At 41.5% G+C, this 20,331-nt stretch overlaps 1 protein-coding gene across 1 annotated transcript in view; it reads right to left on the reverse strand.

Moving 5' to 3' along the window:
* UBE2N (ubiquitin conjugating enzyme E2 N) overlaps positions 1-17,172 on the reverse strand; it is a 34,716-nt gene extending 17,544 nt beyond the window's left edge. The window contains exon 1 of the mRNA XM_025438793.3: positions 16,940-17,172. Within this exon, the coding sequence (XP_025294578.1) occupies positions 16,940-16,969 (30 nt within the window). The 5' untranslated portion in view covers positions 16,970-17,172. The remainder of the gene's footprint in view (positions 1-16,939) is intronic.
* Between the last annotated feature and the right edge of the window lie 3,159 nt (positions 17,173-20,331).

The raw sequence follows: 20,331 nt of genomic DNA on the forward strand, positions 1-20,331 counted from the left end.
CAAATACTGTCATATCTCTAGGGGTTTCTGCTCTTCCTTGTCCATCTTCAGCTGGCCCAGAAGGTCAGGCAGCTTTCTAGCTAAAACCTCTACACTGGGAAATTTCTCTGTGTCAGACGTAAAGTAACTGTCTCTCACCTATCCTACACTTTGTGATTCTGGAGTGGGATTCTGCAAACCACATTTGTGCTTTGCCAGGGACTCAGTATTAAACTGCAGATGAGAGGTGCTAAAGAGGAACTACAAGAGGAAACTTGCCTCTTCCAGGTTTCTCGTCTATCTGGGGTGCCTGTGAGAGCCCCATCCAACCTCCTTGCAGCACGTTCATTCAATTTGCAGTTCAGCCCACACTGAGAGGACCAGTGTAATCCTCATGTCCCTCAGAAGGGTGGGACCCTCTCTGGAGGACTGCATCCCAGTTGGGGTTCTGCATCCCAAATTCCTCAATTTTAATAATTTCAATCTTTTCTCTGTCTTCTTCCCAAACTTGGAAGGGGTAGCTGCTTCCTAGTCTACCTCCACAATACTTTAAAGCTCACTTCACCCTTTCAGCACCCAAGTTAACAACTTTATGTACATGACAGCTCCCACATGTTCATAGAACTGCCACAGTAAGGATAAGCCCAGCTGCATGCACACCACCTAGGACTACTACCCCAACCCTCCTTGCCCTCCACTCTGCAAAGGATAAAAGGACAGTTGGGAAGTAGAAGGCAGTTATGCCAGTTAAGGAAATGCCAGAGAGCTGGCAAGCATCTCAGGTCCCTAGATGTCTGGGAACCCAGCCACTTGAATTGTGCCATAACTAAAATTAAATAATCAAAATCAGGATTCAAAGAGTGGTTTACTCAAAAGCACTAATTCAAAAAAAATATATGCATCCCTATGTTTACTGCAGCATTTATACAACAGCCAAGATATGAAAGCAACCCAAGTATCCATCAATAGATGAATGGACAAAGAAGATGCAGTGTGTGTTTGTGTGTATATGTCATGGAATATTACTCAGCTACAAAAAAAAGGATGAGATCTTGCCATCTGAGACAACATGGGTGGACCTAGAGGGTATAACGTTAATTAAAGTAAGTCAGACTGAGAAAAACGAATACCATATAATTTCATTCATGTGAAATTAAAACAAAAACAAAAACAAAAAGCAGAAACAGACAGATAATACAGAGAATAAACTGCTGGTTGCCAGAAGGGATGAGCAAAATGGGTGAAGAGGAATGAGGGATACAGGCCTCCACTTACATAAGTCATGGGAATAAAGGTACAGCATAGAATATAGTCAATGGTACTATATAAATAGCAATGCCTGGTTACAGATGCTAGCTCTAGCTACACTTGTGAGCACAGCATAAGGTATAAACTTGACCAATTCAACTATGCTGTGACACCTGAGACTACTGTTATACTATTTGTCAAATATACTTCAATTTTTTAAAAAAGTGGTTTTACCGATATCAATACTAAGTTTCATAGACATTAGGACCAATATACCAAGATCTACCCTTCTTCACTTTTCAAAGTAGCAGACTACAGCTAGATGCTCTCCAGAGAACCATCTGATAATATACTCAAAGTAAGCCAGACCCAAGTGTGAATGACCCAAACAGAATTTCAAAATCTGGAAAGATTTCTGAGACTTCCAACTGCCAAACAACCAAATTCTCCCCAACCACACTTCTCCAGTACTCCTGACAGAAGACTTAGGGTACAGCAATTTTGCACACAGCTTACATAATACTTTGAGGCAACACTTTCACATATATGGGAGTCAAATGAATCTAAAGAAAAAGGTAACCTGGGATCCCTGGGTGGCGCAGCGGTTTGGCGCCTGCCTTTGGCCCAGGGCACGATCCTGGAGACCCGGGATCGAATCCCATGTCGGGCTCCCGATGCATGGAGCCTGCTTCTCCCTCTGCCTGTGTCTCTGCCTCTCTCTCTCTCTCTCTGTGACTATCATAAATAAATAAAAATTAAAAAAAAATGTTTATAAAAAAAAAAAAGAAAAAGGTAACCTACAGAAAACAAGATTAAGGAAAGGGACAATCCCTGCAATCTCCTTGCCAGAGGATATAAATATCCCTTCCCCATCTCTCTCACTTCCATCATAAAGCTTTTTCAATAGTGATAAGAACAAGACTCTTAATATTGAAGGAATTGGGCAACATTTCTGTACTTTGCAATCAATCACACTTTTTCAAGATATTTGTTTTCCAAAAGAAGCTATGGCTTTATGATATAAAAGAGAACAGTATGAAACATCCACAATTTTATAATTTTTTTATTTTTTAAAAAGATTTTGTTATTAACGAGAGAGGCATGGAGGGGCAGAGGGAGGAATAGAAAAACTTTGACCACTCAGCACAGAAACAATGCGGGGCTCAATCTCATGACCCCGAAATCATGACCTGAGCTGAAACCAAGAGTCAGACACTTAACAGACTGCACCACCCAGATGCCCACAGTTTTATAATTTTAAAGTGAATCTTTGGACTTGGAATGCAGCTTGTTTGGAGTCTTAAAAAATACAACCTTCTTTCTTCCTTTTTCTTAAATGTTATTGTGTTTCTACCCTCTCCCTCCGGCTCCTGCTCCAGCCATACATTTGCTTTCTTTTTACTAAAACAAAATATTTAAATTAAATCATTTTCTGACTACATATGCCAGCTAATGGCAAAATGAAGTGGCTGATATATACCAATCAGAAAGAATTAAGTATTTTTTTCAGTCTGCCATAAACAACAGAGGGAACGATCTATAACGAGCATAAAGAACAAAGGAGATATTAAACATACTAATACTTGTAATGTTTAATAAATTAACATCATAAATCATAACCAAAATTGGCTTGATGATTCAACTCAAGAAATAAAGGAGCACTTTGGAGTAAAGAATATTAAACCTGCTATAACTTGATTACTCGTAAATGGGAATATATCCTAATTTTACCTTCATTTTTTCATTGACGGCAGGCCTAAATAGCTGATTTTTTTAATACACACCTGTAGGGCATAGGGAACAAAAGCCTGCTCACCAACTAGGACTGGGTTCTTGGTTGTCAAGCCCAGCTGCATCCTACTACAGGAAAATCTGCTAAAGTAATCCCTACCATGATGGGGGGCAGCAACTGAATTTTCCAACACCTTTGTTTTACGGCCTTGTCATGGCTAATCCATTATCAATGAAGCAGTAGAAAATAATAAAAGCTAGTATTTATGTGTGTGAACCATCAGAGCAAGGGTCTATAGACTTTTTAAAAAGTATATATGGTGCTCAAAACTTTGACCCAGGCAGTGCCAAATATTTTATTTTTTTTCCAATGGTTACAAAGAGCAAATTAAAAAATAAGGAAATCAGCTTTAAAAAATAAGGAAATCCTTCCATTTGCGACAAGGAAATTTTGCTAAATAAGCCAAACACAGACAAATATGCATGATGATCTCACTTATGTGTGGAATCCTTAAAAACAAACAAAAAACAGTGGTTACCATAGGGGTTGAAAGGTGGAGATAAAGGGACGATGCTCATCAAAAAGTAAAATCTTTCAGTTATAAAATAAGTGCTGTAGACCTAATGTATCACATGTGACAGTTAATAATGCATTGCAACAAAAAAGAAAAAGGGAAGTAACAGATACAAGTTTGTGGTAATCATTTCAAAAGGCATACACATATCAAAATATCATGTTGTACACCCTAAATATATGTTTGTATTTGTCAAAAAAAATTTTAAGCTTCTTTTTCACTATAATTAATGACTCAACAATAGAACCAACATTTGTTTCCCAGAGTGCCTTAACAAGATCCCAGAAAATAAAGCAAATGACCTAAATTTTATCCCTGATTTTCTTTTCACAGAACCTGTAAAAATAACAATACAGTATTTCTAATTTTAAGCCACAACCTACTTGGTTTTTTTTTTTTATTTTATTTATTTATTCAACAGAGACACAGGCAGAGGGAGAAGCAGGCCCCATGTAGGGAGCCCGATGTGGGATTCGATCCAGGGTCTCTAGGATCATGCCCTGGGCCGAAGGTGGCGCCAAACCGCCGAGCCACTCAGGCTGCCCCACAACCTACTTGTTATTAAGAACGTAAAACAGTATTAACGCTCAAGGTTTTCCCAGGAGAGTAAAGGAAACAAACCCAACCAATACAGAACGCTGGGCAGTCACATTTGATGAGGGATGCTTCCCTGCAAACATGGCATAAATCAGAAGTTGGAAAATACACCATTTTGGCTAGTAAGCAGTATCCCTATCAGAAGTAATATAAACAAAAAAAAAAAAAAAAAAAAAAAAGTAATATAAACAAGGGGAGACAGGAAGAAGATGCCAATAAAAAGGCCAGCTTATAAGCCAAGTTAAAAAGTTTGAGCTTTAGGGACGCCTGGGTGGCTCAGTGGTTGAGCGTCTGCCATCGGCTCAGGACGTGATCCCAGAGTTCTGGGATCGAGTCCCACATCGGGCTCTTGCATGGGAGCCTGCTTCTCCTCCCTCTGCCTATGTCTCTGCCTCTGTGTCTCTCATGAATGAATAAACAAATAAAATCTTTAAAAAAAAGTTTGAAAAAAATAAATAAATAAAAATAAATAAAAGTTTGAACTTTACCCTATATACAATGGAAAGCCGTGTGATCATATCAATGTTTAATAATGTGATGGCATGGAAAACAGAAGGAGATGGGTGGGCAACAAGTGAAGACAGAGAGATGAGTTCTGAGATTACTGCAAAAACAATCAGGAGAGGATGAATAAGGGCCCACATACAAAGACAACTGGAATCAACGGGGGTGGGGGGGGGGCGCACTTACTAGCAAACTGAATGTGGAAGAGAAGCAAGGGGAGGGAAAAGGAGGAGTAAGTCTCAGGCAACTGGGTTAATGTTGATATAATAAAAAGAAGAAATACTAAAAGTGCTGACACACATGAGAGGAGACGGCAAAATGAATACATCCCATGGAAAAAAAAAAGGTTGATTTTAAAAATATCTGCAAGATATCTAAGTGGAGATAAAAAGTAGGCATTTGGAGATCTGAAATTCAGCACTAGAGTTTGGAAATCACTGATCAATGTGGACTGAAGCCAGGTAAGTAAATAAATCTTCAGAATATATAATGAAAAGGTCCAAGGTCAGAACCCCAGGAGAACATAAACATGTAATAGCTTTAAAACTATCAAAGCTGATAGGATACAGGTCTGCATATTAGTTATAATGGAAAACTATACATTTATTTCAGAATACTGCTAACTACTCAGCGTTTGTGCTTTGGTGGGGGGAGGTCAGGGGGTTGTTGCATAAGGGCCAGTTTAAACGCCAAAAGAGAAAGTTCTGGGATTACATCGATCCTGGCTTTTCCTCACTGTTTTAAATTTTGCCCAAAGGAATCATATAATTAAGTTTTAAAATAGGAATTAGAGGGGCACCTGGATGGCTCAGTCAGTTAAGCACCTGTTTTCGCTCGGGTCTTGATGCCATGGTCCTGGGATCAAGCCCTACACTGAGCTCCCTGCTTGGCAGGGAACCTGCTTCTCCTTCTGCCTGCTGCTCCCCCTGCCTGTGCTCTCTCCCTCAAATAAATAAACTCTTAAAAAATATATTTTTAACATAGAAAATTGAAATAATTGAGGACCAGGGAAAGTAAATGATTTGGCCAAGGCCACAAAGTTTCTTAGTCCTTGTGATAAGAATAAAAGTTAGTGCAGATCCTTAAACCATTATTCATCAGCATTTGCTTAATTTTCTCAGTGTCCAGCAATCAAGCCTAATCTTCAAAGATAAAGATTTACTACCACAAATTTTTTAAAAAATAATGGCTCACAAGGCTTAAGAATATTTCTTAAATGTTCTAAAGCAATGCAGGTTTCAAATGTGACTTAATTTTGAATAACTGATAGATTATCTAACAAAACTACAGCTTTGTTTCATTCACCATTGTCATTTCTTAAGTTACTTACTCAGAAAACTTCAGCTAAAAACTTTAAAAGGGAATAAAGTATTAATACATGCTATAATGTGAACCTTGGAAGACATGCTAATTGAAAGAAGCCAGATACAAAAAGCCCTGTATTATATGATTCCATTTATATGAAAAGTCCAAAATAGACAAAACCAGAAAGTTAAGCAGTTCTCAGGGGTTGAGGAACTTGGGGGGTACAGCAGTGCTAATGGCATAGTTTCTTTTCGGGGTGATGAAAATGTTCTGAAATTAGTGGTAATGGTTATACAACTTTGTGAATAATCAAAACCACTGAATTGTACTTTTTAAATGGATTAATTTTGTGGTATATGAGTTATATTTCAAAAAAAATAAATGAAGGATTTATGTTTTACTTCATATTCAGTTAAGATTTTAGCTATTTTATCTATGAATTGAAGACAGAAATAGCAAAAGAAAGTGAAGGGGGGGACACCTGGGTGGCTCATTGGTTGAGCATCTGCCTTTGGCTCAGGGTGTGATCTGGGGTCCCGAGATCGAGTCCCACATCAGGCTCCCTGCCTGGAGCCTGCTGCCTTCTCTGCCTGTGTCTCTGCTTCTCTGTCTCATAAATAAATAAAATCTTAAAAAAAAAAAAAAAAAAAAAGAAAATGAAGGGGAAAAAATCATCCACATTACTTGATTATAGCGTATAACACACTTGGTATATTTACTGAATTTTTATAATGAAGACACATTCATAAACTACACTTCTGAAGAAGAAAAGTTTTTCAAATTAAGACTGCATTTAAAGGGTCTGTGGTCCAAGCAAAGAAGTGCTGATTCATGTTACAGCTATGGCACTGCTCACTTATCTCTTCCTGGAGTTTGATGTGTCTAACCTGGAATGACATTTTACCCCCCACCTCACTTTTCTACTTAGCCTTCAAAATTCAGCTCCAAAGTCACCCCTCTAAAAATCTACCTTAAAACAATCTTGATGGTTTCCCCACCATGGACTGTCAGGTGTTGGTATTCCCATCGACATCTTTGCTTTCTACATATGAGAAGGTTACGGCTATGTGATTTTACTTGTGTCTCCCACATTCTAACCATCTTTGCATTGAAGCTGAGCATACAAGGCCATTGTTTCTGCAAGATGCACATAAAAATCATCTGGAGATCTTAAAATATAATTTTAAAAAACCTGGGCTGCTGTATGTCAAATGTATATGAATACCCCAGATAATTCTGTCGCACAAACATGAACTAAGCACTCAGATTATAGGGACACCTGGGTGGCTCAGTGGTTGAGCCTCTGCCTTTGGGGCAGGGCTAGATCCTGGAGCCCTGGGATCGAATCCCACGTCGGGCTCCCGGTGCATGGAGCCTGCTTCTCCCTCTGCCTGTGTCTCTGCCTCTCTCTCTCTCTCTCTCTCTGTGAGTATCATAAATAAATAAAAAAATAAAAATAAATAAAAATAAATTAACATTAGAGAGATTATACTCTGATGCAGCGATACCTCAAACATATTTTGCTGGTAAGAAACAGCAGGAAAGAAAGGAATAGCTGCTCCTTAGTTTCTTCTCACCTGAACGCCAAACTTCCCCAAATCAAAGGATCCAGGAGGGAATATACCACTCCAGGGACACCTGGATGGCTTCAGCAATTGAGATTCTGGCTCCCACTCAGGGCGTGATCCCCAGGACCCTGGGATCGAGTCCCACACCGGGCTCCCTGCAGGAAACCTGCTTCTCCCTCTGCCTATGTCTCTGCCTCTCTGTGTCTCTCATGAATAAATAAAATCTTTAAAAAAAAAGGAATATACTACTCCAGATCAAAGTTATTCCATCTTAAATGAAACTATTACTAAATGGAGACTCACTTGTGCAAAAGTCTCTAATTAAACTACAATAAGAAGACTTCTGATGAAAACCAAGAAAGCTAAGCACTTAGATTCTGTGATGAACATGTCTTTCCACGTCAATTTGTCCAAATGATAAAACATAAAATTACAAACGCTGACAGTTATTATCTACCAGCAGATAAGCTCTGGCACATTCCATCCCACATGAACTCCTAGGTTCACTCATCTCACAGCTCCACCAACCACTTAACCCTCTGTGCAGGTTTCCATATCTGTAATGCAAGGCTAATACTAATATCCAGAGCATAGAGTTGCTGTTAGAATTAAATAAGTTAATGTATGTAACATGCTTAGAACACTGCCTACCACATAGTAAATGCTCAATAAGAGATGTCTTCCTTACATAATAAAAACTGTATGATTCATCTCACTTTAGGAACAGTTGTCACACTGCACTGGTGAATGATTAATACACTAAGTCTGAATTTAACAACTCAAAATTCAACAATGCTTTCTTTGCCCAACAGTTTTTGATTCCAACTCTCCAAACTTAGTAATACTTCTTGATGGGACCTTAATAATCATGTAAGACACTACCCATCACACACATACTGGATTCCTGAAATATGCTTTACTTTTGTGCACTCTTTGTCTCTCTCTTTTTCTCCTTCCAGCTTTCCTATCTGCTATTCTATCTACCCAAAACTCATTTTCCCTCCTTCAACTTTAAAATCATTCCCTCATCCTTACTTTCCTTCATCCTCAGAACACAGTAAATCTCATGTGTATCTTCTCTCATAATACACCTCACTTTAATTTCTTGTTTCATGATTGAATTTTCCATTACATATGGATATGTCTTTCTTGTTCACCTGGCTTAGTCCTAAATACATATTATGCATCGAGCAAATGTCCACGTAACTGAATTGAAACATGTCTTAAGAATAGATTTAAAAAAGAAGGGGTAATAAAAAGGCAGGGAAATCGCAATTTCATAGTAGTATGAAATTTGGCCTTGGGCTCTTACTAGTAAAGTCACTTTTGTCCCTGCTCTATAGTAAGAGGAGAAGGGGGTGGTAATCCCAATTGTCCTTAAGGGTCATAAGAACACAGAAACCTTATGGGAATAACATTTTCCTTAGCATAAATTATTTTAAAAATCTAAAGTTGTAAAGAAATAAAGGCACCCATAGTCTCAAGACACAAAGATAACATCTGTTATGCCTCTTTCTAGTATTTTCCTGACAATGCCATCACTAGACTGTAAAGACTTTGAAAATAAAAACAGATTTGCCCAAAACTGACCAAATTACTGATCGAGGCATAATGAAAATCAAAGGAGTTTGAAAATCTGAACAGATTAGTCAAAAAGCAAAATATGTCAACATCAGATTCTGAAACCAAGGTCTAAAAGCACTTTGGGGGCACCAGTCTGGTAGAGCACATGACTTTTGATCTCAGGTTCATGAGTTCGAGACCCACATTGGGCATAAAGATTACTTATCAATAAATAAAATACAAGCACTTTAAATTATAACTGCATCCTAATCATTTAGAAACATCTGAATTATAGGCCAAATCAGAATAATAAAAATTTTGATTTCTAAGTATCCTTAGGGGATTTTAGAATGGCTACAACCAGAATTTTAAAAATATACAATACCCCAAAAAGTGTGATATAGCTCTTCAAAGAATGGATAATAAAGAAGTCTTTCTGTTGATTCACTGCGGGCTCTTTATCACTCATCCAGCTCTTCCAATCACACAATAGTGGTTTTTGCCACCAGAGATGCTAGGGCCAGTTCTCAAACTATGGGATTCTACATATTATCTAATTCACAAATTAAAGATAACTAACATTTCAAAAACAAAAACATCCCACTTACGAGGCATTTTTAGAAGTTGCTAAGATTTCAGGTGAAGTTAACTGATGCCCTATTATTTCATCTCTTTATATATCAATGCTGATGTCTTTCATATATACTTGCAAAGAAAATTTCAACTGAATGATTAAATACCAGTCCAATACATCTTTCATACAAAAAAACGAGTTTTTCCTGATTTAAAATTACTACATATATTATGCCTTTCAGATCTATGTTGTTTTTATAAAGTAAAATTATATAATAATTAGGCACCTACATCAAACTGATTACTACACTTGCAATGCCCAAAGCCCCTAGAAGATGCTACCCTCATTCCCTTGTTTCTGGTATTTATTTCTACAGTGCATAAATATCTATAACTCACAGTAACAGATTTAAATGTATGTTCACAATCCATACTACCTGACTCTGTAGCACAACTTATTTTCTTCTCAAAACCATTTACACACAAACCATCCTATAGAGTTTAGGGGAAAAAGCAAAGTTATCAACTTGTAGCAGAATCCTAGTCATCCAACTACTTTGACCTACATACTCATCAGAAAAAGAAAAAAATGGGCATTCTCTAATGTGTAAAACACTATGGCTGTAAGTGGTCACAGTATGAAAAAAGTACTTCTGCAAAGCAAATGCATAATATTTCTGATGCCATAATTAATTAGGATGGTAGATAGGAAATGTTTGGTAAATTGACAAAACTCAATTTCTATTGTGATACTTGATCATCCAGGACCAATCAAAGTACTTAACAAAGAGAAGCTTAAAAAAACTAACATTCAACTGCTATTTTTAATTTACTTTCAATTATGCCCACATTTCATAATCAAAACATTAGGCAGTAAATTAAACAGTATCCTTAGAGCCTGAAAATTTAATCACTACCAAAAGCAGTCCAGGAATTCTCAACTTAGAATCCATGGGGACCAAGAGCATTCAACAAATAAGCTTGTCAAGAACCTGAATCCCAGAAGTCATATGTAAAAAAATGCGGTTTATTATCCTAGAATGGTCAGAAAATTCTTTTTTTTTTAAGACTGATTTACTTATTCGATAGAGAGACTGCAGGGGGCGGGGGGAGGGGTGTGTATGTGCAGAGGGACAGAATCTCAAGCTGGCTCCCCACTGTGTGTGGAGCTGGAAGCAGGGCTCAACCCCAGGACCCTGGGATCACGACCTGAGCCAAACCAAGACTTGGATGCTTAACTAACTGAGCCACTTGGGTACCTTAGAAAATTCTTAAATTGGGACAACCAAAAAAGCCAAGAACCATACTATTTCTGGTCAAGTTTTTACTATAAGGGTTTATCAGTTTCCTTAGTATGTTTTAATTACATATAACAAGTCTATCCTAATCATTTAAGACTTTCATGCCTTTTTAAATGGGAAAAAAAAAACTACCAGTCAGACCTTCAAGGCTTTAAAATAAAATAACCCTAACCCCTAACCCTATCTGCATCATTTTCTTACTAAAAACTACCTTATGTACTAGGACAGAAATCAAATGAATGGCTTTTAAATTTTTTTTTTATTTTTTTATTTTTATTTATTTATGATAGTCACACAGAGAGAGAGAGAGAGAGAGAGGCAGAGACATATAGGCAGAGGGAGAAGCAGGCTCCATGCACCGGGAGCCCGACGTGGGATTCGATCCCAGGTCTCCAGGATCGCGCCCTGGGCCAAAGGCAGGCGCTAAACCGCTGCGCCACCCAGGGATCCCAAATGAATGGCTTTTAAATAGTGATAGGAAAAAAGTGATATCTGTATTTTTAAAAATCAAAACTATTAAAATAAAAGAGTATGTAGGAATCAAGTCTCAATTCCGAGTCAGACCATATAGAGTGTTTAAGAATCTGAAATAAACCTCACCAAACAGAAGAGTAAATTCTAGGAAAGCCTGGTGAAAATCTAATATCAGCAGGTTGGTTTGCCAGGTTTTAATCAAATATGTCAACTCCGGGCAGCCCAGGTGGCTCAGCGGTTTGGCGCCACCTTCGGCCCAGGGCCTGATTCTGGAGACCCGAGATCGAGTCCCACGTCGGGCTCCCTGCATGGAGCCTGCTTCTTCCTCTGTTTTTCTGCCTCTCTCTCTCTCTGTGTCTCTCTCATGAATAAATAAAATCTTAAAAAAAAATTGAAAAGACAAAACATCAGTTAATGTAACATGTAAACTGTAAATCTGAAATAAATTATTGACTAAGGTCACAACTATAGATCTCATTTATCTGTTCCCAAAGTAACGCTAATTCTTTATGACAAACACATTAGGGAGGACCTCTTATTTTACTTATTTTTTAACCTGTATGATTTTAAGCTTTAATTGCTCAGTCACTTTTAGAGCCTTAAAGAGCTCTGGCCCAGAAGAGAGGAAAAAAGCAAATTCTAAAAATTTTAGTAAATCATAGAACTGCCAAGATTCAGTATAACTCACACGTCTTCAAAATACCACTAACTATAGGACTATTCATCACAGCATTGTTTGTATAGAAAATTTTGGAGACAATCTAAAAGTCAGCAATAGGCAATTGGTTAAAATATGGTCTGACCACATGGTTCCACAAAGAATCCCTTTAAAAAAGGAGTCCCCTCAAAGATATATTGGTTGGGAGAGAGATAGATTACCGTATATGTACCAGGAGGAAGGGAACAGGCCAAACATATACATACTAAGTCTCTCTGGTCTTTCTGGAAGAAAACACGATTTTAAAAAGATGGCATCTGGGCAGGGAACTGGAATGATGGACAGATGAGAGAGTCTTAACTTTCTCTGTGTACATGTCAGAACCTTTCAAATGCTATGCTCCATGTATTTCCTATTAGACAAAATAAAAAATTGGAATTTTTAATGAATCAGAGATTAATTCAGCTCAGACACTGGTTTAGATGGAATATAATAACAACAAATTATGAAATAAAATAACTCCAAAAATTTTTTTAAATAAAAAAATAAAATAAAATAAAATAACTCTCCTAGGGACACCTAGGTGGCTCAGCAATTGAGCATCTGCCTTTGGCTCAGGGCGTGATCCCACGGTCCGGGGATCGAGTCCCACCATCAGGCTTCCTGCATGGAGTCTGCTTCTCCCTCTGCCTCTCTCTCTGTCTCTCATGAATAAATAAATGAATAATAATAAAAATAAAATATCTCTCCTAAAACTTTCTTCCAGAGACTGAAGCACATTCATTCATTTAATCAGTATTTCAGTGCCTACTACATCCTCTAGGTATTAGAGCAATGCCCAAGTCACCTAAGAATCTCTGCCTTCATGAAGCTTCAGTAGGAGCAGAGATAACAGTAAATAATAGAACTTCAAAGAGTGATAAGTGCTCTAAGGAGAAGAGGAAATGTGGGAATAAAGAGGAATTTTATGGGTGGGGGAGAGGAAAACTGTTTTGGGATAGTTAAGGCAGACTTTTTTAAGGGTGACGTGAGCCAAGAACTGAACATATACCAAAACAAGCAATGTAGTAAAGAGAGGGAAAGCCCTGTGACTGGAACAAACTTAGCTTCTTATTGTTCAGGGTAGAACAAACCAAGAGTGTGGCTGCGGTAGAGTGACTCAAGAAGAGTCATGCAAATAACCTTAGAGGTAAGCAGATACAAAGAAGGCCTTGTAACCGGAGAAAAAGTCAAAGATTTTATTCTATGTGTGATGGAGAACCTTTGTAGAGCTCCAAGGGGAATGACACATCTGTATTTTAAAAAGTAGCACTAGCTGCTGCTTATGAGGCTAACAGTAGGCTAGGCAACAAATGATGAACTGAACAGTGGTTTCAGAGATGGATAAATGTAGCTGATTAAGGACTTCTTTTTAAAAGTGGTGCCCTAGGGGCACCCGGGGTGGGGCTCAGCGGCCTTCCACCCAGGGCATGATCCTGGAGACCGCATCCCACATCAGGCTCCCTGCATGGAAGCCTGCTTCTCCCTCTGCCTGTGTCTCTCCCTCTCTGTGTATCTCTCATGAATAAATAATTTTTTAAATGAATAAATAAAAATCTTAAAAAAAAAGTGATGCCTTAGAGAATTTGCTAGTGGATTATGTATGGGAATCTGAGTGGGACAGTAAATAGGTGAATAGTAATTCAAAAAAATTATCTTACATTTGTATATTTAGTTATCAAAGCATATTTACATAATGTCATTTCATCATAACATATAGAAGCAAGGGGAAGTAACACTGGGTCAAGATCCGGTTCCGTCCCTTGCCACTTTTAAGCCTCGAAGAAAGTCATTTGAATACGTTTCTAGGGGATCCCTGGGTGGCGCAGCGGTTTGGTGCCTGCCTTTGGCCCAGGGCGCGATCCTGGAGACCCGGGATCGAATTCCACATCGGGCTCCCGGTGCATGGAGCCTGCTTCTCCCTCTGCCTGTGTCTCTGCCTCTCTCTCTCTCTCTCTCTCTCTGTGACTATCATAAATAAATAAAAATTAAAAAAAAAAAAAAGAATACGTTTCTCGGCTATAAAAGGTAGTCTACTTCACAAGATCAAGATCCAGAAGTTATCATATGGTTTAAGAATTTTGTAAATGGAGGGGCACCCGGCTGGCTCAGTTGGGAGTATGTGACTCTTGATGTCAGGGTTGTGGATTCAAGCCCCACATCGGATGTAAAGCTAACTTAAAAAAAAAAAAAATTTTGCAAGTGTAAATAATGACCATTTGGAGGTAAAAAGCATCCTATTAATAGCTGTCCAATGAAGGATGGTGTGCTCCTACAATTCAGAACAGTACAGCTACCTACCCTGTACCACCACCACATTCCACGTGGAACCCTATACCGTGATTGATAAAAAAGAGGCAAACTTTTTAAAAATTCTGATTAAAAACCATCTTCAAGTGCCTAGGTTATTCAGTCAGTTGCGCGTCCGACTCTTGGTTTATTTATCCTCAGGTCGTGATCTCATGGGTCGTGTGATGGAGCCCAGCCTGGGACTCCACGATCAGAAAGGAGATTGCTTGAGATTCTCTCCCTCTGACCCTCCCCTTGCTCGAGTGGCATACATTTTCTCAAATAAATAAATCTTTTAAAAAATGTCTTTTCACTGATTTTGGGAAAACATACACAATACAAGAAGGGCACTAGAAAACACATTATAGTCTTGTACTCTTTCCTAGGGATTGGAAATACAGTTCTTTTAAGCTAAGCTACCAAAGGCATCAAAGTAAAACCACCGAACTTTTTCAAGATAAAACCCAAATGAAGTCACCTTTTATTAAAGAGGTGCTATCAACAAGAGGCTGTAAAGTTAAGACCATATTATGAATTATCACCGTCTTGGTTAAAATAATAAAACGAAAATGCCTAGTGTAAGCTAAATTGTGTGCCAAATGAATGATGAGGACTTCAATTCACTGCCATAAATCATTTCTGTAACTTTATTAAACAAGGTTTCACAGAATTTATTTTTACGCGCAGAATCAAAACTGGAAAAAATGTCTTTAGTTCACTATGTATTTTGGGGAATTATTACGAATATCAATTTGTATTATGTGGTCGATAACCTAAACACAAGAAACAAAAATTTGAAGACAGCTGGTGTGCAGCTAGATCCTCCATCCCTCATTTTCAACTGGGGCCTCCATAAACATGATTGGGGCCCTGTGAAGAAAACCACATTGTAAGGCCCATCCAACACACACAGCAATTAAACCGCCTTGGACACAATCTGAGACAAACCCATAATACAACAAACTGTGCACTATGACACTTCACATTAGACTGCAGCACACAATGACAATCTATGCTGCTTCTCTAATTTCTAAGAATTTCTACCTTATAAAAAGTCTTATTTCTCCAGAGCAAGCAACTCTAGGTCAGAGACGTCCCCTCATTTCAGATACATTTGAGTGTAACTGTACGAAGCACACTACACAATACATCACCTGTTAAACGATCTTGGGCTTAGGATGCATCTCCCCCCACCCCCAAACTTTACAACAAGCCAGATTAAAAATACGTTCACCAGGTTACATCAAGGAAATGATGCTGCAATTCAGTCACTTTAACTCGCATATTAACACAAAGGTCCAACTAAAATCTTCATTAAAAATGACAAAAAAGGGATCCCTGGGTGGCGCAGCGGTTTGGTGCCCGCCTTTGGCCCAGGGCGCGATCCTGGAGACCCAGGATTGAATCCCACGTCGGGCTCCCAGTGCATGGAGCCTGCTTCTCCCTCTGCCTATGTCTCTGCCTCTCTCTCTCTCTCTCTCTCTCTCTGTGTGTGTGTGTGTGTGACTATCATAAATAAATAAAAATTTTAAAAAAATTAAAAATGACAAAAAATTTCAAGGTTTGTCTCGGTGTATTGCAAGAAATATCGCACATCTGAGGACCTGATATTACGTAAAGAATTTACAACAGCAGTACGTCGAATTTCCTATAGTTCTACACGTGTATTTGTTAAAAGTACAGCCTTCACAAAGAGCCGAAGAACAGTTAAAAGCGCGTAAAATCGAGAGGCAAAGGATTTCACCAAGTCCCTCAGACCTGCGCTGCCCCTCCCCCCCGCCCCAGTGTCGTGCTAAACTATTTCCTCTGAGGAGAAACAGCTCTCAAAAGAGTTTGCCAACCAGAGTAACATCACTTCACGGAGAGAACGAGCGGAAACATATTTAAAAGAGAGGTGATCACGAAAGCGAGGGCAGCAGGGCGCCGAGCCCAAGGTCCGCGGACCCCGGCTGCCGGCGGCGACATGTGGCTCCGGCGGCAGGACGCGCGGCCCTCCCGGAGCCGCCTCCCGGGGCACAGGGCCCCGCCCGGCCGCACTCCCCTGGTTCATTCATTCTGAACCCTGGGCTTCCGCACCCCCGCGCTCCCGCCCGGCCCGGGAGGAGGCTCCAGGGCCGAGGGGCTGCGTGGGGCCGCTACTCCCGCCCAGAGTCCGGGCCCCGCCGGGATTCGCGCGCGACCGCGGCCTCCTCCCGGGTGGTCCGAGAGGCCGCGGAGGCCCGCGCCGGCCCGCGCCCAGGGCCCCGCAACCCCGCGGCCCCACCCTCCGCCAGGGTGCGGGCCAGGCCTCCCCCGCCCGCGGCGCGGCCACCGGGCAGCCCCCGGGCCCCGCCGCCCGGCTGCCCCGCCGCGGCCGGAAGTCTCTCCGGAGCCCCCTCCCCAGCGCCTGGCTTCCCTCGCCGCCGCGGCCAGACCCTCTCCGCGCTGGCCTCGGGCCTCCCAGCGCGGGCCGCAGGCCCGAGGACGCGGGGAGCCGCGCCGCCCGGGGCCGCCGAGCGGCCGAGCGCAGAGCCGGGAGTCGGCCTGGGCGGTTACCTTGATAATCCTGCGGGGCAGCCCGGCCATCTTGTCAGATCCCGAGTTCGGCCTCTGCTCTCGACTCCCGCTCCGCTCGCCTCACGCACGAGTGGAAGTCCGGGGCTCCACTTCCGGGGGACGTTGCCGCGCCCGCCGCCGCCGCCGCCGCCGAGGCCCCTCGGGAAATGTAGTCCCTGCCTGTGCGCGGGCGGGCTTCCCTCAGAGCTGGCTCCCTCCCCCGCGCTCCCCGCCCCACAGCCCCGGCCTGCGGGTGGCGGAAGTGACGAGCCCCGGCGGGGCAGGGACCTGGGGGAGGCGGCGCGAGGCGGCGCGGGGCTCCGGCGCCCGTGGCCGAGCCCGCTGGGGTCGCGCGGCCGGCGCCCCGCAGGCCTCTTAGCCGCGGCCACGCCTGCGCCGGGGGCGACGTCACAGAGGCCCCGCGGCGGACGCAGCCCATTCATTCTCCGCCGTCGCTCTCGCTCCTTCAGCGTTTCTGCAGTTGCGCGCGGCCGCGGCGGGGGGCGGCTCCCTCGGAGGCAGGCGGGAGACCGAGACTCAGAGGCCAGACTCCTGAATGCGGGTCTCCCCGGGCGGAGAGTTTTGAATTTTGAATCGCACGTAAATCGGGCCCCTTCAGCCCCGAGAAGGCTGAAAGCAAGGGTTTGGAGAGAGAGTTGAGGGGACAGGGAGTCGGCTCCTGAAGGCAGAGCTGCTAGCCGGAGGCATGAGGCGCGAGCCCAGAGTAATCCCTGAGAGGACCCCCGTGGAGCGCAGGGCCCTGCCCGAAAATGGGATTGTTGGAGAAGCATTTTGAGGCGTTCTGGTGACTGCTGGTTGCTATGGGATAGGCTTTCCGCGGGTGTTACTTTACGTCATCTTCACAGAAGGTGTTTCCACAAATGAGGCTCAGAAACGTCAACTGACTTTTTCTAAGATCATGCAGGAGAAAATGGAGCTGGTTGTGACCCCGGGGCTGGTCTGCCAAAACAAGGACCCCTTAACTGCTTAACCGCGGTGTTTTCCCAGCACAGCTCAGACTGGATGGTGAGTAAAGGTGTGCCAGGTGTTGCGTTGGACGGTGAGACTACAGAGACGACCGTGACTGCCTTCCAGGCCAATGGAGAAGAGAGACGTAATTAATTACAGCCCAGTGTGTTAAGGGCTATAGTAGAGTTTGCTCCAAGGTGAGCCCAGAGAGGCATTAACTGATTGAAAAGTCAGAGAAAGCTTTCCCAAGGGAGAAGAGTTGCCCTCAAGGATGAATAAGAGTCTAACTGACCTAGTATCGAAGAGCATGTCAAGCATAGGAAATAGCCTGTAAATGGCATCGGACTACAAAAAAATATATTTTTTAAATAAATAAAGCACTTAATATATAAATATAGCAGTTTTAAAATGGAGACTATGAATGCAAGAAATCTAGTAAAAATTGAGAATATTATGTGCTGGGCACAATGCTGGATGATTACATGGATTATCTCATCTAAGTGTAAAGTTCATGAGGTGGGTTCTCTTATTACGACTGCTTTTGAGATGAGAAACCAAGCCTCAGAGGTAACAATAAGAACCTCACATAACCAAAAGTTTGAAATTAGTGGTTCTGTGATTAAAAGAATCTAGGGGAAAAATGACATTGGACAAGGATACCTTTGGAATATTTCAGAGAGGGCCCAGAATTCAGGAAGAAAGCAAAGTGAATATTAGAAGTGCACTGTTCCACTTACATATTGCCTAACAAAGCAGCTCATGCATACCATTTAAAATGACAACAATCATTTACTTCCCGCTGGAATCTGCAATTTGGGCAGAGCTTGGCAGGGAAGGCACATCCCTGCTCCATGCTGTGCTGTGTCAACCTGGGCAGCCTGACTGGGCCCAGATCCACTTCCAGGATAGCTCACGTAGCTGGCAAGTTGGTGCTGGCTATTAGTTTCTCTCCGAGTGGACCTCTCGCTGGAGCAGCTTTGGCTGTCTCACTACCTGGTAGCTGGGTTCCAAGAGCGAGTGTTCTAGCTAACAAAAACAGAACCTGAATCGTCTTTTTTTTTACCTAGCCTGGAAGTCACATAGCATCATTCCCACTATAATCTACTGGTTGACTAATCACAAAAACCCACCCAGTTTCAAAGGTATGGGGCATGGACTCCACCTCTTGAAAAGGGAGTGGAGAGATTCTAGAAACTAGCATAGGATGCCTGTGTTGGAAGATATGGCTGTGGCTAGCCTTCGAAAACAAACCATCACAGGTATGACATTTTTCACTATGCTTACAGCCAACTGCCTTAGTGTCATCTGCCTGTGACTCTTAAGTGCTGGTTAAAATAAGCATGCCTGGAGCCCCTTCCCTCAGAGATTCTAATTCTCTTATTCAGCGCTGAGACCTGGGAATGTGCATTTAAATATTACGAGTAATTTTGATCCTAAAATTTGAAAGTAAAGATTTTGAATAAACAGCAACAAAAATGTATAAACAAAAAAATGTCGCCATGTGCGTTCTTTTGGCTATTCTCTATTAGGACAGATAATGAGTATCACGTAAATTAAGAGTGAGGGCACTAGAGCTCTGGTCTAAGGTTTGAGAACTTACATTTGCTCATCTATCCTTCATTTTATTCACCTATAAACTATACATACTTCATGTGATTCTTGTGAAGTTTAAATAGAACACTACAGGGCAGCCCTGGTGGCTCAGTGGTTTAGCACCGCCTTCACTTCAGCCCAGGGCCTGATCCTGGAGACCCGGGATCGAGTCCCACATCAGGCTACCTGCATGGAGCCTGTGACTCTGCGCCTCTCTCTCTCTCTCTCTCTCTCTCTCTGTCTCTCATGAATAAACAAATAAAAAAATTTTTAAATCTTAAAAATAAATGAATAAATAAAACACTACATAGTACTTAGCAAGGACTATTATTTTTATATGCTAAAGTATATTTTTGCATGTCTCCTCTAGTCACTTTCCCATTCTTTCCTCCCTTGAGAACAACTCAGGCTATACTCATCTGGAAAATAAAATCTGAACTTCTGATTCATAAAAGTCCTGTAGAACAGGATATAGTCTTAGAAGGACAGGTTGCCACAGGATCAAGATGAGGTCCAAAGTTAGAAATCTAGTGGAGAATACTTACTGTAAAATATGGCTGAAACAAGGATATCCACCAAAGTAATTGAATCATTCCTTCAGGGGAGAGGTGTTGGGGATTGCAGAACAGAGGTAAAAGAAAGACATACCACTTACACTCTTGTACCTTTTAGATTTTGAACTGTGGGAATGTGTTACCTATTTAAAACATTAAATAATACACTAATATCAATAGTCTTAAGATATATTCAAAGTTCTTTCGGTGCTGATCGAGGATGATATACTATACACTCAAAACTCAGCAAAAAGCAGCTGGTCCATGATATTGAAT

Source organism: Canis lupus, chromosome 15 (genome assembly GCF_003254725.2).
Source record: "Canis lupus dingo isolate Sandy chromosome 15, ASM325472v2, whole genome shotgun sequence".
NCBI lineage: Eukaryota > Metazoa > Chordata > Mammalia > Carnivora > Canidae > Canis > Canis lupus.